General features: G+C 46.1%; 1 protein-coding gene and 1 pseudogene across 1 annotated transcript; one reads left to right on the top strand and one right to left on the bottom strand.

The window, feature by feature from the left end:
* Positions 1–819: 819 nt before the first annotated feature.
* LOC100285851 (glucan endo-1,3-beta-glucosidase 5) lies at positions 820–5,635 on the bottom strand. The gene is made up of 2 exons (NM_001158741.1): positions 5,118–5,635; positions 820–2,123 (listed from the first exon to the last, which is right to left on the bottom strand). The coding sequence occupies exons 1-2, from the start codon at positions 5,465–5,467 to the stop codon at positions 1,028–1,030; spliced, it is 1,446 nt and encodes a 481-aa protein (NP_001152213.1). The 5' UTR covers positions 5,468–5,635; the 3' UTR covers positions 820–1,027.
* Positions 5,636–9,685: 4,050 nt separating this feature from the next.
* LOC109940585 (uncharacterized) lies at positions 9,686–10,302 on the top strand (annotated as a pseudogene).
* Positions 10,303–20,816: the final 10,514 nt, after the last annotated feature.

Raw genomic sequence — 20,816 nt, 5'->3', positions numbered from 1 at the left:
TATTGCTCCAAGCCAAACACGCTTAATTTGGAGGTTCTTTCGAGATAGACTTCCAAAAAAGAAGATGCACCTTATTGATATGATTACTCTATTAATTCTATTAAGCCTTGGGCCAGGATATCCCATCCCAGGGGCTAGGATATCACAGGTTCCCTCCTGGACGATCCTGGTTTGCTTATAAACCTAGCCGACAAAGAGGACTGAACAAGGGACAATTACCAGTATTATGTTTTCTCCCTATAGAAGTGACTGGACAAACAAATATACCACACATGGGAATTCACTGTAGCTATATATCATAAATGAAACAAGAAAAATGCTCCCTTCACTTGGGTGTTGTTTGGTTTATATGTTTGTAATGTAATAGGTAACAAATAACGTTAAATCATATTTGTTTAAGTCCAACTGTAATCGGATACCACACTAGAAATTAATACCGGCCTATTTAAACTTGTTACTACTGGTAATCGAATGCAAACCATTACCGTTACCATTTACGTTACATTTTAGGAACCAAACGGCACCTTGGTTCATACATCCAGACGAGAGCGAACCTGCAAATTAAGGACAAGGCAGTAATGCTGCGGGTGCTGCGCGAATTGTTCATTTCTCTTACGACACAGATTACTTCTCAGTAAATAGGTAGCGTAAGAATTCTGTATCGAAAAGGAAGTGAAAGCCATGTTGCTGTAAAATGTCAGCAGCCTGCAGTCAGCACAGCAATGGATGTCGTAAAAGGCTGAGGAGTTTACACTTGTTGGTATGCAAAATCGTCAGCTGGAAAGTAGACAGTAGAAAATCTAGCTTCTACCAATCGCATGTCAAAATTTTAGCTTTCCCACTGTCCAAAGTTAATACAGGTATGTTACTAGTGCCAGTAGCACAGAGAAAACGACTCGGTTCGAGTTCGACAATTTGTCTTCCTCGTCAACTTTATCTTGGGTGACTCTTCTTTCCTGTGTCATGTGCAAACCTATTCCTGCTTCAGTAACCTAATATTTCAGTGCTTACTACTAGCCTTCCATGTCTATAGTAGAGTGATCACAGAGACTAGCATAGGCAAAAATATCAGTGGCACCACTGTTACTGAAGCACTCGTAATCTGTACTGGAAACAAGCACCCTCCTTGTGAAGCATTTGTCGTTGTGATCTTTGCAAGGCCTCCAAAAGAACAAGCCCTGACATCCTGATCCATTGTCTGGAAATAGATGTTGAATGCATATGATATGTTCCCATCATGGCTGAGACCATTGCATGAGGACCCATACCCCAGTGGTGTACAATCTGCATTTGAGCATGCATAGTTTACAGAGGCTGGCAGATCTTTGTACTTATCCTTTGTATCCTTGTTGAATACACACCATTGTGGTGGCAAGTACTGCACCCCTTTCACTTCAGCTACACTGCCCTTGCCATTTCCACTGAGATCCATAGAGAACTTTGGTTTTCCATCATATGTGAATAGTCCCCAGTGACGCTCAAAGCGTCCAGGCAGGACACTCTTCTGGTTCTCATCAATCAGCGCAAACAGGTAAACTTCCATACGACCAGGTCTCAGAGGCGTGCCGACATTTTTTGTCATTTTCTTCAGAAAACCATTATAGAACCTCTGTGCATATTTGGTGTTAGCATTCTTATCACCATCAGATGGCCAGCCAACTTCACCAACAATGATTCTCATGTCGGGCACACCAGCTTTCCTTAATGACCAGACAAGAGTATCAAAGTTGGCATCAAACACATTGGTGTAGACCATTCCTTGATCATACACTGGCTTGGTAGCGCCATCAAAGAAGGAGAAATTCAGCGGAAAGTTGGGATTCTGATATAGGCTGAGAAATGGGTAGATGTTAACCACAAAGGGTGCATCATTTGCATGGAGGTAATTAACAATGTCAACCATGAGGGTATTGATATCCTTGCGGAAAGTCCCAGCAGATGGCACTGGCTTGTTCTCAGGGGAGCTGTAGATATCAGCATTCAATGGCACAACTACTTTGATGTGTTGGCCAAAGCCAGCCTCATCTATAGCCCTCTGCATGTTCTTGAGTGCTGGAAAGGTAATGTTGATGAAGCTGCCATTATAGCTCTTCAGAAAAGGTTCATTGCCAACAGCCACATACCTGAACAATTGACATATAGGTATCAGGACTGTTCATGATAGGACTACACTAAAGAGTAGAAATGAGTCATTTGACAACTATAGCATAATTTTCTGTGCAAAAAATTCAATGAGTCCATCTAAACATGCTCACACCTTTGCATCAAAATGGTGAATTAGCAATAAAAACGTTTCGGTGTTTCGGATCACCGGTCAGTACTAATCATGCTTTGTGCATCTCAAAACGGATGGTGTGCAACGAGGACACAAGGGTTTATACTAGTTTGGTCTAAATGTCCCTACATCCATTTATTGCTACTCGTGTGCAAATGTGTTAGTGTTCTAGTGCTTACAAGTGTTGTGGCGTTCGACTGTTCGATTGACCATATCCTGAGCGTGGGCTTATCCCATCCTTTTATAGGCCAAGGTGAGAGCGGAGCCCTATTACAAGAGTCTAAGGTCGGGCGTTGTCATGTAGTTCGTTGTCCTCCAAGATCCCTGCCAGTCGAACGACACCGTGGATGATGTCTCCCCCTTCCGTCAGGAAACTGTAGCCATGTGCGAGCCATCCTCGCCTGTCGTTACACTCCATCACGTCCTGCAGCGGGTTACTCGGTGTCCTCTGTTGACTTCCCGGTGAGGGAATGGTTGAACCGGTGTCAATCTCCATGTCGTGATGGATGACGTCCATGTGCCGACATACCTGCTCTCGTATCGTCATTCAGGCCCCACGCCGTGTCAGAGTCTAACTCGCAGGTTCCCACGTCCGTAGTGGTTGAAGTGATACAATCATACAAACTCGAGAATCTCCTGCCTGGGTGGTCAGGCGAAGCATCCGGCCCCTTACCCTTGAGGGTCGGGCGAGGAGGAACTCTAAGGCGGATACGTCCGAGCCCCAACCCCTTCGTGGTCGGGGGTTCAGGGGTCGAGCGATGCGAAACTGAGGCAGAGATGTCCGAGCCCCAACCCCTTCGTGGTCGGGGGTCGAGGGTCAGGCGAGGCGGAGACATCCGAGTTCCGACCCCTTTAGGGGTCGAACGAGGCAGAACCTCTTCAGCAAAGATCAGATGAGCTTGGGTGGCTGGAGATCTGCTCCTTGCTAAACTGGTGCCACCTCATACTCGTGATATTCGCCCCCGATAAAACTATATGACCATTTTACCTCATGTGTGTGTATCTTAGTTTTTAAGGGCAGAAAATTGTGCTATATGCATATATGATACCACTATTCATGCACAAGAGAACATTAATTGTAACTTAGTGAAATAAAAGCACAAAGTTCACCAGTCTCTAGCTAAACATGATACTAACATTTTACTACCAGATCCGTTAGAATCCAGAAGAACTCCAGAATAACCAATAATGATACGCCAATCGCCACACACTTTATCATTCCTCCCACCAGTAAAATATGCTTATATTATCACTTCAATGCTTTTCTTGATAGCTAACATTGTACAATTAATAAACAGTCATGCATAATGCATGGTACACGTTCCTAAGAACATGGCAAGCTTCACATCTGACCCACATGCAACATCTTTGCAAAAGAAGAGCAAATCAAAGCACAGACCTCAAACGTACCCATGCATAAAATATGGCTTACAATGTGAATAAATCAGCATGCAAAGTTTGATATGCTCTACAATCAACATGAACCATGAACTGTCTGTCATATGGTGGTTGCTGCCTCCGACATCAGGAATAGCATCTCTAGGCCCTGCTTGTTTCAGCTTATGGTCGAATTCTAGACGTCAGAATCGGCTTCTAGCAGTCAAACGCCTCGCTTCTCAGCAGAGAATGATCCAGGAAAAATTATAGGAGGGACTGAACTAAATTGTTACAGTATATGAGTCCATTCTACATTATACTGTGTCAGGGGAGAAGCCAGAAAATAGAGCCACCGGGGTCGGCTCCATCAATTATTGGGGTCAAAGACATGGATGAACAGTGTTAAACTGTATTTTACACTGGATTTGATAAATTCCATCGGGGCCCGGCGACCCCTGTGCCTTAAGGCAGCTTTGCCCCTGTACTTTGTACATTTTAAATTCTATAGGATGCTCCGGGAAAGCTCTATGAGCTCGGGAGCGGTAGGGGGCTTGAGCCCCGCCCACCTCACCGCTACTTCCGTCACTGTTTCTCAGTCCGCTTCTGTGAGTAATCGTTTGTGTGAAAATCGTGTAAATCAACGTAAATGCAGAACCCGTCGAGACGTCGCACGGGAGGAATCCGCCGCTTCCTAAACTCTTAACCATGCAGACACATTCATCTTCCTCCGCACGCAAGTCCCACAATATTCAAATTCTCGTGACAACTAGATTATCCACGAATTCAGATTCTCATAAAAGCTCTTCAGAAAAAAGTTGTGCCAAACATGCTCATAGAATTCTGCGCCGATCTTGCCTACCGTAAGTAACAGGCAAATCTTCGAAACAACAAGCAGACCTAAACGTCTGAACTAATCAGGGCAGCAGCAGCACAAGCATTGCATCCATTTCGCATGCATGAACAAAAAATCATGCACATCTCACTGTGCTAGAAGTGTATCAAACATTTTAAGAGCAACAAAACACACATCATGTTCCATTGCCACTTGCAATAGCACTACCAAACATGTTCTTGCGCGAAGGCAACTCGTCTCGCCACATCTATTCCACCAGACATTGATCAAGCAGCGTATATCACATTACTGAGTATTAAGTTGCATGCATCAATCAGTTTAACCCAAAAAACTTAAGTTGTTGAAGAGAGTTGCACGCACCCCTGGATGCTCCTTACATCGAGGTTATGTCTCCGCCGTGAAATATGAGCGAACAATAATTATTTATTTAATTAAAAAAACAGACATCTGGCTTTGATACCACCCAGGCACCAACATTCTAACACTCAGCAGGGCATCCAGGCCACGGCGCCACTTATCAGTCGAGCGCGCGAGGCAATGCAATGACAGTGCTAGACTGCTAGTGCTATTAACTACTCAGGGAGCTAAATGCAGCGGTTAGTAGGGTGGTACCTGACGTCGACGCCGGCGTTGATGTTGGCGGTGACGTTTTGGCGGACCCAGTCGCGCGCGCGGCGCGGGTCGCGGGCCAGGGAGGCGAGCTGGTCGTTGGGCGCGGCGAGCATGGCCTGGACGCCTGACCCGGCGAGCGCGGAGACCGTCCAGGGGTCGGCGTCGAAGAGCTTCACCCGGTCGACCCCGTTGGCGCGCAGCATCTCGACCACCGCAGATGGGTGGATGGGGTGCGACATCATGGTGCCCCAGTTTACCCCCACGGGGGGCGCCGCCGCCGCCGCGGGAGGAGGGAGCAGGACCACCACGGCGGCAACGACGAAAACTGCGGCGGCGGGGCGCGGTGCCATGGGATCGGAGGTGGAAGGGGAGGGGGAGGCTGTCGTGGGGCTACGGGTTGCGGGAGAGAAGGTGGGAGGAGTGCGCTGGCATCGGCGAAGCAGGCGAGGAGCGTGGCCGTCAGGCCGTGGGCGTGGAGAGATTTCTTCGCGGCGTCGTGTACTCGTGTAGTCGTGTGTAGGAAGGGGCGGGGCTTAAGGCACAAGGTTTAAGCTAGATGGTCCGCTGACATGGGGGACCATTCAATTGGAAAAAAATTTGTTGCAGTCCGGCTGCAAACCAGGCTGTTTGCAGCCCCTCACAAAAAGGAGGATAGGTCCCACCCGCAGGTAAATAATACAACTAAAACGTTATCTGGTGGACCTGCAGGTGGGGCCTATCCACCTTTTTGTGAGGGGCTGCAAACAGCCTAGTTTGCAGCCGGGCTGCAACAAATTTTTTTCCATTCAATTACGTGCTCGAGTGCATGAGAGGAAAGCCGATCATAACGTCAGCCAGAGGTTCTGCCCTTCGGATATATCATCATATTTTTGCATCGGTTTGCAAATCCGTCCATCTCTTACATGTAAATATTTAAAAAAACACACATGGAGGATGCAAATGAGAGGGGGAAAGCCGCATTAGGACGCGTGATGATTTGTACCCGACATGTGACTCCTAAGGGCGCGTTCGTTTTGGCCGGTTTGTCTCTTTTCGGGCCTGGTTCCAGGGGAAAGAAATGGTCTGGTTTCAAATTGGGTCGTCCATCTAAAAGATGTTCGTTTAGGTCTGGAAAGAAATGGACTGGTTTCGAATTAGCCTGGTTTGGACTTTTTTTCTTCCACTACTGTCCGGCATTAATCCTGGTCTGGTGCACTCCGAATCCAATCTGTAACGCTGGCGGCGGAGGAGGCGAAGAGACGACGGCGCCATGTGACAGCATGGCGGCGCGAAGTGACGGCGTGGCGGCGCGAAGCAGCGACGACAGCCATCCTCCTTGCTGTCTTCTCACCGGTAAGCTCTCGTCGATGCTTTCAAACTTCACGGTGGTCCATCCGGCGGTGCGCACGTAGCCGCTGCTGGCGCGGGTGCAGAAGCCAGCGTTGAGGCAGCTCCCACCGCCGAGCACGCGCGCACGGGCATTGACGAAGCGCAGCAGAGACGCGAGGCTCCTGGCCACGCCGCGCATGTTCCACGTCGTCTCGCCCACGTTCGTCGGGGGCAGATGCGTCAGGCGTGCGGCGCAGGGCGCGAACCCGGAGCCAGGCATGTCGCTGGCGTACTCCACGACGACGGGGTAGTCGGCCGATGAGCGCCAGAAGAGCGCCTCGACGTCGAGCGACGAGAGCTGCTTGGAGGCGGGGACATTGAGGCGCGCGAGCAGCGCCTTCCGGGAGGCGCCGGCCTTGGCCTCGAACTTGGGAGCGTGTAGCGGTGGGGAGAGAGCCACATGGGCTTGAGCGCGGGGCGGGGGCGGCGCGGGCAGATGCCCAGCTGCTGGTGCTGGGTGGGGAATGTTGGGGTGAGATCGTCCGGGTGGAGCGCGGCGAAGGAGCGGGAGAGGTTACCGAGCGTGGTCCGCTTGGGCGGCGGCGGGAGCGGTGGCACGATCTTGCAGATGCCGAATGGTGCCGCGGTAGGCTCGATCTTGAGGAGGTAGGCGATGGGGTCGGCGAACTCGGCCACGGTGGGGCGGAACTCGGGCGCCAGAGGGAGAGACTCGATTAGATAAGGATGCACGCGCGAGCGCTCATCACAGCCCATCATCTAATATGTGTTGGTTAATGTGTTTGCCCAGCATTATCTGATTGGTAGTTCTTTTGCTAATTGGGCTAGACCTACTCCTTTTAGATTATGTTTTCTTGGAAAATATAATGTGTATATATACTATAACGAGAAGATCTGCTAGCAAGTCTATATTCTTTAGCTTCTAACGAGGATAAAGTTATAGAAGATGCTTAACACGCCAAGGTTCTAGAAGAATATTGTTTCAGTAGCGGTGCTTATTTGTTTGTGCTTGTGCACAACCTTATCTAGTATATTATTACTTCATGAATTAATTGTACACTTTAGGATCATGTATGTCAGCTCCTTATTTCAGTTTTGTTACATGTAGATCCCTACAACACCGATTAGAGTTGGGGAAGGCGAACCTCCTCCTTCTTGGGATCCGGTATCAACTCCAATAGGTGCTGAATTCTGTCTATGTATACATAGTGTTGGGGACTTGTTCTCAAATGCTATGAGTTAAGAACAAGGCAACATAGAAAATGTTAATCGGTAAAGTCCTTCGTCCTTCGAAGCATTATTTCCCTTAGGATATAATGATTTTCGGACGAAGGTTATGAGGGGCAAACCTTCATAAACACACTATACATTGACGAAGGATGAATCATAAGGAGTATGAAGGATAACATAGACAATTGTATATTATTATTGATTTATTTTTGCATTATCATTATGTAGAAACAGAAATAACATCGAATTACAAATGTACCTTCAGCTTGAAGGAGATGAAAGTACAAGCGTGACGCAAAAGCGAATGTCAAAATCAGCGTGAACAGTACGGGGGTACTGTTCACCTATTTATAGGCGTGGGACGCAGCCCATACAAAATTACATTCATGCCCTTTACATTTGATAATAATTCTATAGTAATCTATCGAGGTCTGAATAGCCTTTTCATCTTTAAGTCGGTTTCATTTTCTGCTACCATGCCGAAGCTTTCCTGTTCACATCTTCGGCGCTGTATGAACCTTCGTATTATTCTGGTCTTCTCCTGCTGTGATACCGACTTGAGTCCGAAGATACCTGCTCACGCATTATACTCCAGAAATATTGTTAAATCCTGTTTTTGAGGACCTTCGTAAGCCGAAAGCCCCCAACACATAGTTTGCTTTAGTCCTTATTACTTGTACTTTTCAATCTATACATGGTTTGCTTTAATTCTGTTTTTATATTCAGCTTATATCTGGCGACAAGTCTATATTATTTAGTTCTACAATGAGTATCTCATTGCGGGATCGTATTAGAAAGAGGAGGGAAGAAGAAGATGATGACATGATGATATTTATTTTCCCCGCCTTATATCTGATGGGTTCTACTAGAGGTGGGGGACAAAAGAAGAAACGTCATACCTCAGATGAGACAGGCGAGGTTAAGGTTTGTCGACTCCTCGAGGGACATGTCAAGAACTGTCAAGTTACATTTCGGATGGAACCACACATCTTCAGAGATCTTGCAACTTATCTTAGAAGGAGAAGGATCATTGTTGATACAAGGATCACGGTCGAGGAGAAGTTGGGGTTCTTCTTATACATGCTAAGTCGCAACGCCTCATATCAGGATCTCCAAGTGTATTTTGGGCACAGTAATGACACCTTCCATCATCACATCAACCACTTCTTCGATAAGGTCATTCCTGTCCTATCTCGTCGCTTCATTCAGCCTCTTGATCCTAATCAAGTGCATCAAAAATCCAAGATAATCCTAGATTCTATCCAATCTTCAAGAATCGTCTTAGTGCCATTGATGGAACTCACATTCCTATTTCCATATCTCCCGAGAAACATTCTCCTTTTCGAAATCGGAAAGGAACACTAAGCATAAATGTGATGGTGGCATGTGATTTTGATCTCAATATCACTTTTGTTTCTAGTGGATGGGAGGGATCGGCCACAAATTCTAGAGTGCTAAGATCAGCTATGAGCAAGGGTTTCCAGGTACCTCCAGGAAAATTCTATCTAGTTGATGGAGGGTATACAAATACTCCATCTTTTCTTGCTCCATACCGAGGAGCTCGGTACCACTTGAAGGAATTTGGGGCTGGACATCGAAGACCACAGAACCCGAAGGAGCTCTTCAACCATCGCCATGCACTTCTGAGGAACAATGTGGAAAGGGCTTTGGGGGTGCTTAAAAAGCGCTTCCCCATTCTCAAAGTTGCCACGTTCCACACACTGGAAAACCAAGTAAAGATACTTATAGCTGCCGCCATCTTCCACAATCTAATCCGATCACTTCATGGTGATGAGGATTGGTTAGATCATCAGCCGGATAATATTGATCCATCAAACTTTGTTGCTCTACCAAGTGGTGATCAAATGAGTGACCCAGGCACTACACAAGGCAATGCTTTAAGAGATACCATTGCCCAAGAAATGTGGGCTCAATACCAACAACATCTAAATTAGTATTTTCATGGTTGAATAAGTTGTAATAATTTAATTAGTAGTATTGTAACATGTAAAACAACACTTTAAGTTAGTAGTATTGTAAAATGTAGTAAGTTTTTTTCTTTAAAAAGCTATGGTTGGAAAAGGCTCCCCAAGGTTCAACATAGGTGGTTCCCCAAAGTCGCGTAGGTTCATTCCTACAACAAGTGCTACTAAAAAGAAGACTTCTCCTAAAAGCAGTGGGGCAAAAAAGAGTGGAAGTTCTCTAAGAGGTATTGTGTTCAATGTTTCTTCATGCTTTCTTGTAAGTTTTGTATTACTAATGTGTGACCATTGTTTATGTAGTAGTGAAACAAAGAGCGGATTGGAATCCAGGCCTTGAGAGGTCTCTTATTGACATTCTCCATGAATTTAAAGATAGTGGATATAGAGGTGACAATGGTTGGAACTCCGAAGGGTGGAATAAAATGGTCAAGGAGTTTCATGTGAGGAACAAGTATGTCTCCTTTACAAAGTCTCAAATTCAGGATAAAGAAGGTCAGCTGAAGAGAGACTACAAGATGCTCAAAGCAGTAAAGCAACAGAGTGGGTCCACCTGGAATGAGAAAAGGAATATGGTTGAAGGACCACCAGCTTTGTGGGAGAATCTCATGGTGGTAAGTTAATTTCTTGAAATTCAATTATCAAATTAGTTATGTAGGATAACCTTATAATGATAATCTCGTATTTGATCAATGTTTTTTTAATTGTGCAGACATTTCCTAAATCAAGAAGTTTAACAACAACAAGGCAACCTTCTCGCTCTTTGATGCTTTGGGAGAGCTTTATGATGGTAAGTTTCCAAACATCATACTAAAATATATAATATAGTTTAACTTCTGAATTTCAGTATGATCCTTATAAATGTCCCATTCAAAATGTCCCATTCTTTCCACTCATGCTCTAGGTAGAGACATATTTTTGCTAAGTTTATATTTCTTTGTGAAAGGGAATTAGGCTTACACCTAGTCCCTAATTAATTTTGGTGGTTGAATTGCCCAACACAAATATTTGGACTAACTAGGTTACTCTAGTGCATAAGTTATACAGGTGCTAAAGGTTCACACTTAGCCAATAAAAAGACAAAGTATTGGGTTCAACCAAAGAGCAAAGGGACAACCGAAGGCACCTCTGGTCTGGCGCACCGGACTGTCCGGTGTGCCACCGGACATGTCCGGTGCACCAGAGGACTCCGACTTCAAACTCGTCACCTTCGGGAAATTCCAGAGGCGACTCCGCTATAATTCACCGGACTGTCCGGTGTACACCGAACATGTCCGGTGCTCCAAGGAAGAGCGGCCTCCGGAACTCGCCAGCCTCGGGAATTCACTTCGGCCACTCCGCTATAATTCACCGGACTGTCCGGTGTACACCGGACTGTCCGGTGTAACAGCGGGGCAACGACTACTACGGCGCCAACGGCTACCTGCAGGCGCAATTAATGCGCGCCAGCGCGCGCAGAGGTCAGACACGCCCATGCTGGCGCACCGGACAATCTACAGTGCATGTCCGGTGCGTCACCGGACATCCAGGCGGGCCCAGAAGACAGAACTCCAACGGTCGAACCCAACGGCTTTTGGTGACGTGGCTGTCGCACCGGACATGTCCGGTGTGCACCGGACTGTCCGGTGCGCCATCGAACAGACAGCCTCACCAAACGGCTAGTTTGGTGGTTGGGGCTATAAATACCCCCAACCACCCCACATTCAAGTCATCCAAGTTTTCCACTTCTCAACTACTTACAAGAGCTCTAGCATTCAATTCTAGACACACCAAAGAGATCAAATCCTCTCCAAATTCCACACAACGCCCTAGTGATTAGAGAGAGAAATTTGCTTGTGTTCTTTCGAGCTCTTGCGCTTGGATTGCTTTCTTCTTTCTTGATTCTTTCTTGTGATCAAACACTCACTTGAAATTGAGGCAAGAGACACCAATCGTGTGGTGGTCCTTGCGGGAAGTTTGTTTCCCAAGTGATTTGAGAAAGAGAAGCTCACTCGGTCCGAGGGACCGTTCAAGAGAGGGAAGGGTTGAAAGAGACTCGGCCTTTGTGGCCTCCTCAACGGGGAGTAGGTTTGAGAGAACCGAACCTCGGTAAAACAAATCCGCGTGTCACACTTCTTATTCGCCTGCGATTTGTTTTCCGCCCTCTCTCGCGGACTCGATTATATTTCTAACGCTAACCCGGCTTGTAGTTGTGATTATTTTTGAGAATTTCAGTTTCGCCCTATTCACCCCCCCTCTAGGCGACTTTCAATTGGTATCACAGCGCGGTGCTTCATTAGAGCCTAACCGCTCGAAGTGATGTCGGGAGATCACACCAAGAGGGAGATGGAGACCGGCGACAAGCCCACTACGAGCCAAGGGAGCACTTCATCGGAAGAGTCCCGCACCAAGAGGAAGGAGAAGAAGAAGGACTCCTCCAAACGGAAGGAGAAAAGATCTTCCTCCTCTCACCACAAAGAGAAGAAGGAAAAATCTTCTTCTCACAAGTCGCATCGGAAAGGCGACAAGCATAAGAGGATGAGGAAAGTGGTCTACTACGAGACCGACACTTCATCAACATCGACCTCCGACTCTGATGCGTCGTCCGTAACTTCTAAGTGCCAAGAGCGCAAGAAGTTTAGTAAGATCCCCTTACACTATCCTCGTACATCTAGACCTACTCCATTACTTTCTGTTCCATTAGGCAAACCGCCAACCTTTGATGGCGAAGATTATGCTAGGTGGAGTGATTTAATGAAATTTCATCTAACCTCACTCCACAAAAGTATTTGGAATGTTGTTGAGTTTGGAGCACAGGTACCGTCCGTAGGGGATGAAGACTACGATACGGATGAAGTGGCCCAAATCGAGCACTTCAACTCTCAAGCTACAACCATACTCCTCGCCTCTCTAAGCAAGGAGGAATACAACAAGGTGCAAGGGTTGAAGAATGCAAAGGATATTTGGGACCTTCTCAAAACCGCGCACGAGGGTGATGAACTCACCAAGATCACCAAGCGAGAAACGATCGAGGGGGAGCTCGGTCGTTTTCGTCTTCGCCAAGGGGAGGAGCCACAAGATATGTACAACCGGCTCAAAACCTTGGTGAACCAAGTGCGCAACCTCGGGAGCAAGAAATGGGATGACCACGAGGTGGTTAAGGTTACTCTAAGATCTCTCATTTTCCTTAACCCCACTCAAGTTCAATTAATTCGTGGTAATCCTAGATACACACTGATGACCCCCGAGGAAGTTATCGGGAATTTTGTGAGCTTTGAATGTATGATCAAGGGCTCAAAGAAGATCAACGAGCTTGACGAACCCTCCACGTCCGAAGCACAACCGGTGGCATTTAAGGCGACGGAGGAGAAGGAGGAGTCTACACCGAGTAGACAACCAATTGACGCCTCCAAGCTCGACAATGAGGAGATGGCTTTAATCATCAAAAGCTTTCGCCAAATCCTCAAGCAACGGAAGGGGAAGGACTACAAATCCCGTTCCAAGAAGGTTTGCTACAAGTGTGGTAAGCCCGGTCATTTCATTGCAAAATGTCCTATATCTAGTGACAGTGACAGGGGCAACGACAAGAAGGGAAAGAGGAGAGAAAAGAAGAGGTACTACAAGAAGAAGGGCGGCGATGCCCATGTTTGCCGGGAGTGGGACTCGGACGAGAGCTCCACCGACTCCTCCGACGACGACGAGGACGCCGCCAACATCGCAGTCACCAAGGGACTCCTCTTCCCCAACGTCGGCCACAAGTGCCTCATGGCAAAGGACGGCAAAAGGAAGAAGGTTAAATCTAAATCCTCCACTAAATATGAATCCTCTAGTGATGATAATGCTAGTGATGAGGAAAATAATTTGCGTACCCTTTTTGCCGACCTAAACATGCAACAAAAGGAAAAATTAAATGAATTGATTAGTGCTATTCATGAGAAGGATGATCTCTTGGACTCTCAAGAGGACTTCCTTATTAAGGAAAACAAAAGGCATGTTAAGGTAAAAAATGCTTATGCTCTACAAGTTGAAAAATATGAAAAATTGTCTAGTGAGCTAAGCACTTGCCATGAGACTATAGACAACCTTAGAAATGAAAATACTAGATTAACTGCTAAGGTTGATTCTCATGTTTGTGATGTTTCAATTCCCAATCTTAGAAATGATAACGATAATTTGCTTGCTAAGATTAAGGAATTGAATGATTCTCTTGCTAGCCTTAGAGTAGAAAATGAAAATTTGATTGCTAAGGCTAAAGATTTTGATGTTTGCAATACTATTATTTCCGACCTTAGAACTAAGAATGATATGTTGCATGCTAAGGTTGTAGAATTAAAATCTTGCAAACCCTCTACATCTACCGTTGAGCACACTTCTATTTGTACTAGATGTAGAGATGTTGATATCAATGCTATTCATGATCACATGACTTTAATTAAACAACAAAATGATCATATAGCATTATTAGATGCAAAAAATGTCGAGCATAACTTAGAAAATGAAAAGTTTAAATTTGCTAGAAGTATGCTTTATAATGGGAGACGCCCTGGCATCAAGGATGGCATTGGCTTCCAAAGGGGAGACAATGTCAAACTTAATGCCCCTCCTAAAAATTTGTCTAACTTTGTTAAGGGCAAGGCTCCCATGCCTCAGGATAATGAGGGTTACATTTTGTACCCTACCGATTATCCCGAGAGCAAAATTAGGAGAACTCATTCTAGGAAGTCTCACTCTGGCCCTAACCATGCTTTTATGTATAAGGGTGAGACATATAGCTCTAGGCAACCAACCCGTGCCAAGTTGCCTAGAAAGAAAACTCCTATTGCATCAAATGATCATAGCATTTCATTTAAGACTTTTGATGCATCTTATGTTTTGACTAACAAATCCGGCAAAATAGTTGCCAAGTTTATTGGGGGCAAACACAAGGGCTCCAAGACTTGTGTTTGGGTACCAAAAGTTCTTGTTTCTAATGCCAAAGGACCCAAAACCGTTTGGGTACCTAAAGTCAAGAACTAAAATTGTTTTGTAGGTTTATGCATCCGGGGGCTCAAGTTGGATACTCGACAGCGGGTGCACAAACCACATGACAGGGGAGAAGAAGATGTTCTCCTCATATGAGAGAAACCAAGATCCCCAACGAGCTATCACATTCAGGGATGGAAATCAAGGTTTGGTCAAAGGATTGGGTAAAATTGCTATATCACCTGACCATACTATTTCAAATGTTTTTCTTGTAGATTCTTTAGATTACAATTTGCTTTCCGTATCCCAATTATGTCAAATGGGCTACAACTGTCTATTTACTGATGTAGGTGTTACTGTCTTTAGAAGAAGTGATGATTCAATAGCATTCAAGGGAGTATTAGAGGGTCAGCTATATTTGGTAGATTTTGATAGAGCTGAACTCGACACTTGCTTGGTTGCTAAGACTAACTTGGGTTGGCTCTGGCACCGCCGACTAGCCCATGTTGGAATGAAGAATCTTCATAAGCTTCTAAAAGGAGAGCACATTTTAGGACTAACAAATGTTCATTTTGAGAAAGACAGGATTTGTAGCGCATGCCAAGCCGGGAAGCAAGTTGGCACTCATCATCCACACAAGAACATCATGACTAGTGACAGGCCACTGGAGCTCCTACACATGGACCTATTCGGCCCGATCGCTTACATAAGCATCGGCGGGAGTAAGTACTGTCTAGTTATTGTGGATGATTATTCTCGCTTCACTTGGGTGTTCTTTTTGCAGGAAAAATCTCACACCCAAGAGACTTTAAAGGGATTCTTGAGACGAGCTCAAAATGAGTTCGGCTTAAGGATCAAGAAAATTAGAAGCGACAACGGGACGGAGTTCAAGAACTCACAAATAGAAGGCTTCCTTGAGGAGGAGGGCATCAAGCATGAGTTTTCTTCTCCCTACACCCCACAACAAAATGGTGTAGTGGAGAGGAAGAATCGAACTCTATTGGACATGGCAAGAACCATGCTTGATGAGTATAAGACACCAGATCGGTTTTGGGCCGAGGCGGTCAACACCGCCTGCTACGCCATCAACCGGTTATATCTACACCGAATCCTCAAGAAGACATCCTATGAACTCCTAACCGGTAAAAAGCCCAATATTTCATATTTTAGAGTTTTTGGTAGCAAATGCTTTATTCTTGTTAAAAGAGGTAGAAAATCTAAATTTGCTCCTAAAACTGTAGAAGGCTTTTTACTAGGATATGACTCAAACACAAGGGCATATAGAGTCTTTAACAAGTCCTCAGGACTAGTTGAAGTTTCTTGTGACGTTGTGTTTGATGAGACTAACTGCTCTCAAGTAGAGCAAGTTGATCTTGATGAGATAGGTGAAGAACAGGCTCCATGCATAGCGCTAAGAAACATGTCCATTGGGGATGTGTGTCCTAAGGAATCCGAAGAGTCTCCACATGCACAAGATCAACCTTCCTCCTCCACACAAGCATCTCCACCAACTCAAAATGAGGACGAGGCTCAAGTTGATGAAGGAGAAGATCAAAGAGATGAGCCACCTCAAGATGACGACAATGATCAAGGGGGAGATGCAAATGATCAAGACAAGGAGGATGAAGAACCAAGGCCGCCACACCCAAGAGTCCACCAAACAATACAACGAGATCACCCCGTCGACACCATCCTCGGCGACATTCATAAGGGAGTAATTACTCGATCTCGTGTTGCACATTTTTGTGAACATTACTCTTTTGTTTCCTCTATTGAGCCACACAGGGTAGAGGAAGCACTTCAAGATTCGGATTGGGTGATGGCAATGCAAGAGGAGCTCAACAACTTCACGAGAAACGAGGTATGGCATTTAGTTCCACGTCCTAACCAAAATGTTGTAGGAACCAAGTGGGTCTTCCGCAACAAGCAAGACGAGCATGGTGTGGTGACAAGGAACAAAGCTCGACTCGTGGCCAAAGGGTATTTACAAGTCGAAGGTTTGGATTTTGGTGAAACCTATGCACCCGTAGCTAGGCTTGAGTCAATTCGTATATTATTGGCCTATGCTACTTACCATGGCTTCAAGCTCTACCAAATGGACGTGAAGAGTGCCTTCCTTAATGGACCAATCAAGGAGGAGGTCTATGTTGAGCAACCTCCCGGCTTTGAAGATAGTGAGTACCCTAACCATGTCTATAGGCTCTCTAAGGCGCTTTATGGGCTCAAGCAAGCCCCAAGAGCATGGTATGAATGCCTTAGAGATTTTCTTATTGCTAATGGCTTCAAAGTCGGCAAGGCCGATCCTACTTTATTCACTAAGACTCTTGACAATGATTTGTTTGTATGCCAAATTTATGTTGATGATATCATATTTGGGTCTACTAACGAATCTACATGTGAAGAATTTAGTAGGATCATGACACAAAAATTCGAGATGTCAATGATGGGGGAGTTGAAGTATTTCCTAGGATTTCAAGTCAAGCAACTCCAAGAGGGCACCTTCATTTGCCAAACAAAGTATACACAAGACATTCTAACCAAGTTTGGAATGAAGGATGCCAAGCCCATCAAGACACCCATGGGAACAAATGGGCATCTCGACCTCGACACGGGAGGTAAGTCCGTGGATCAAAAGGTATACCGGTCGATGATTGGTTCATTGCTCTATTTATGTACATCTCGACCGGACATTATGCTTTCCGTTTGCATGTGTGCAAGATTCCAAGCCGACCCTAAGGAATCACACCTTACGGCCGTAAAACGAATCTTGAGATATTTGGCTTACACACCTAAGTTTGGGCTTTGGTACCCTCGGGGATCCACATTTGATTTGATTGGTTATTCGGATGGCGATTGGGCGGGGTGTAAGATTAATAGAAAGAGCACATCGGGGACTTGCCAGTTCTTGGGAAGATCCTTGGTGTCTTGGGCTTCAAAGAAGCAAAATTCGGTCGCTCTTTCTACCGCCGAAGCCGAGTATATTGCCGCAGGCCATTGTTGCGCGCAATTGCTTTGGATGAGGCAAACTGAAAGTTCCCTTTGGCCCGGGAACAGGATCTGGATGTCGCCTAGAGGGGGGGTGAATAGGCGAATAAAAATTATCACTTTAAAACTTAAATCTTACTCTACTCGAAGACAGGATCGCAGTGGAGTGAAGAACCCTTCGAGTAGGTTGCAGTGGAATTGAAGTTCCTGTCTTAAGAATATCCTGCACTTCAAGGAAAGCTAGTACCACAAGTAAGTAGTGAAGTGCAGATATAAAAACGAGTAAGACAGAGAGTCAGAGTACAATACAGAACAGAGCACCCAGACGCAAGGATTTATCCCGAGGTTCGGCCAAGCCTGAAATGCTTGCCTAGTCCTCGTTGGAGTTAGCCACACCTGGGCTTGGAGTCTATTTTAACTCCTTCCTCCGTTTGCTCAGATCTGTCAGTATGACAGATAGAGCCTTTCACTATTGAGTGGAGTTACAACAGAACCGCGGCTGCTTACAAACTTCTTGGCAGCACCCCGGCAGAGTAACGATACGCTCAAGACCTTGCTCTAGCTCTTAGCAGCACTACTCCTCTCTCTAAAGCTTATAGTTGTGCCTTCCACACAAACTATAGAGTTACACACAAGAGGGAGAGCGAGAATTGATTCCAGTGAAGTCTACTCTTGTTGGCTGCGCTTGTTCTTTGCTGGAGGCGCCTAGGGGTCCCTTTTATAGGCACAAGGGGCCTAGGAGCCGTTGGAAGCAATCCAGGAAGGCAAATCTTGCATTCTGTCGGGTGGCGCACCGGACAGTCCGGTGCACACCGGACACTGTCCGGTGCCTGATTTTTTCCTTCTATGGCGAAGCCGACCGTTGGCAGTCTTGGAGCCGTTGGCGCACCGGACATGTCCGGTGCACACCGGACAGTCCGGTGCCTCCATCTAGCCGTTGGCTCGGCCACGTGTCCCGCGCAGATCGTGCGGCCGACCGTTGGCCCGGCCGACCGTTGGCTCACCGGACAGTCCGGTGCACACCGGACAGTCCGGTGAATTATAGCCGTACGTCGCCGGTGAATTCCCGAGAGCGGTCAGTTCACCAGAGTTCAGCCTGGCGCACCGGACACTGTCCGGTGCACCACCGGACAGTCCGGTGTGCCAGACTGAGCTGTCTTGGCTGTATATAGCCAAGCCCTTTGCACCTTTCTCCTTTTCTTCTTCTTTCTGTTTCTAACACTTAGACAAGTATATTAGTCCACAAAACCAATGTTCTAAGTATAGAAACATACCTTCTCTTAATCATTACATCTATAGCATTTCACATGCTTGAGCTTTGATGTTGGACTCATAAATCATCAAGTCGGCTTGACTTGATCTAGATTTACATCACTTGGCTCCAACATCCTGTAAAGGTCACATAGAACATCTCCAAACATAGGAACAACCCAAACTAAAGATCAAGGTGAACTTAGCTCTTTTGGGCTGCTTCCAGTTCTGGTTTTGACACTTGTTCTCCTTCTAGTGACCTTGATCTCCTCCTTAGAGCTTGATCTTGAGCCTTATGACTTACACCACATAACTATAGCTGTTACCTCATTGGCTGTAAGTCACGTCCTTATGTAGTGATCCTTGATGTACCGTAGCTGTTCTCAACTCGATCACCCTTGACTTTGCAAGCCTCCTTCTTCACCCTTGGCTTTGGGTTCCTCAGCCTCCTTGACCTTCTCCCGTGCACTTGGTACCTCGAAGCTCTTCTTGCCTCCGTCCTTGGCTTGATCAGTTGTCTCCGAGCTACGCACCCGAGTCTCACTTTATGCAATGTCCATCTTACTTGTGATGTCCATCATGTATCCATAATCCAGTTCTTGGACTATCACATTTGTTCACTTGTGTTGAACCCTGTAGGCTTTACCTTAAGCACCTGTTCAACACTTAGTACACTTGTTAGTCCTTTAATTGAGTTGTCATCCAAACACCAAAACTCACAAGAGAGCTTTCAATCTCCCCCTTTTTGGTGATTGATGGCAACACAATTAAAGCTTACATAAGAATAAGATTTGAAGCACAAATTTGAATACTAAGATTATAGAATGCTCCCCCTAAATAAGTGCTTACTTCAAAAACATAATTTTGGCCTCAGATGCCAATTTGCACATACTTAGGCAAATCGAAACATTTCTACACCTTAGCACTTTTTAGTATGCATTGTGTCAAGAATCAAACCATGATGCTATACCACACAAATGCATGTAATCAGAGTTAAACATCATTCAATTTAGTGGATATATCACAGGAATATCAACCTACCACTATTCATCATTAAGATACCAATTTAAACTAAGATACCAATTTAAAGCAATCTTAAAGCACCTTTAGTCTTAAAACACCATTAACCACATGACTATCTATTACACTATCGAAGCCAAATAATTCATCGCAGCGGAAACACTAGTCCATATGAGCAACACATATACTACTGCAAGAAACATATGAATATCACACTTGCAAAGCTTAAACTAACACATCACCCATTAGGATAAGCTTTCCTCTCAGGTTGAGATAAGCTTTAATGCACAACTTCTCCCCATTTGACATCAAACACCAAAAACCATACTAGAGCAAATCTGGAAGGCCCTTCTTGCCTTCTGTCATCGGGTGCACCGGACAGTCCGGTGCACACCGGACACTGTCCGGTGCCCGATTTCCTTCCTTAAATAGCGAAGCCGACCGTTGGCAGACTTGGAGCCGTTGGCGCACCGGACATGTCCGGTGCACACCGGACAGTCCGGTGCCCCCTTCTAGCCGTTGGCTCGGCCACGTGTCCCGCGCAGATCGCGCGGCCGACCGTTGGCCCGGCCGACCGTTGGCTCACCGGACAGTCCGGTGCCCCCTTCTAGCCGTTGGCTCGGCCACGTGTCCCGCGCAGATCGCGCGGCCGACCGTTGGCCCGGCCGACCGTTGGCTCACCGGACAGTCCGGTGCACACCGGACAGTCCGGTGAATTTTAGCCGTACGTCGTCGGCAAATTCCCGAGAGCGACCACTTCGCTTGAGGCAGCCTGGCGCACCGGACACTGTTCGGTGCACCACCGGACAGTCCGGTGCCCCAGACCGAAACAGCCTCTTGGCTGTACACAGCCAACTCTTCTCTTTTCTTCTTCTTTCTGTTTCTGATACTTAGACAAATATATTAGTACACAAAACCAATGTACTAAGACTTAGAAACATACCTTTGCTCTTGATTTGCACTTTGT

Source organism: Zea mays, chromosome 6 (assembly GCF_902167145.1).
Source record: "Zea mays cultivar B73 chromosome 6, Zm-B73-REFERENCE-NAM-5.0, whole genome shotgun sequence".
Lineage (NCBI taxonomy): Eukaryota > Viridiplantae > Streptophyta > Magnoliopsida > Poales > Poaceae > Zea > Zea mays.
Note: the sequence above shows the minus strand (reverse complement) of the source record. Positions and strands in the feature narration are given on the sequence as shown.

Excerpts from the sequence above, each read along its gene's own strand:
- LOC100285851 (NM_001158741.1), bottom strand. The coding sequence starts at position 5,467 with ATGGCACCGCGCCCCGCCGCCGCAGTTTTCGTCGTTGCCGCCGTGGTG. Across the intron at positions 2,124-5,117 it reads AACGCCGGCGTCGACGTCAG|GTATGTGGCTGTTGGCAATG; the intron begins GTACCACCCTAC and ends TCAATTGTTCAG.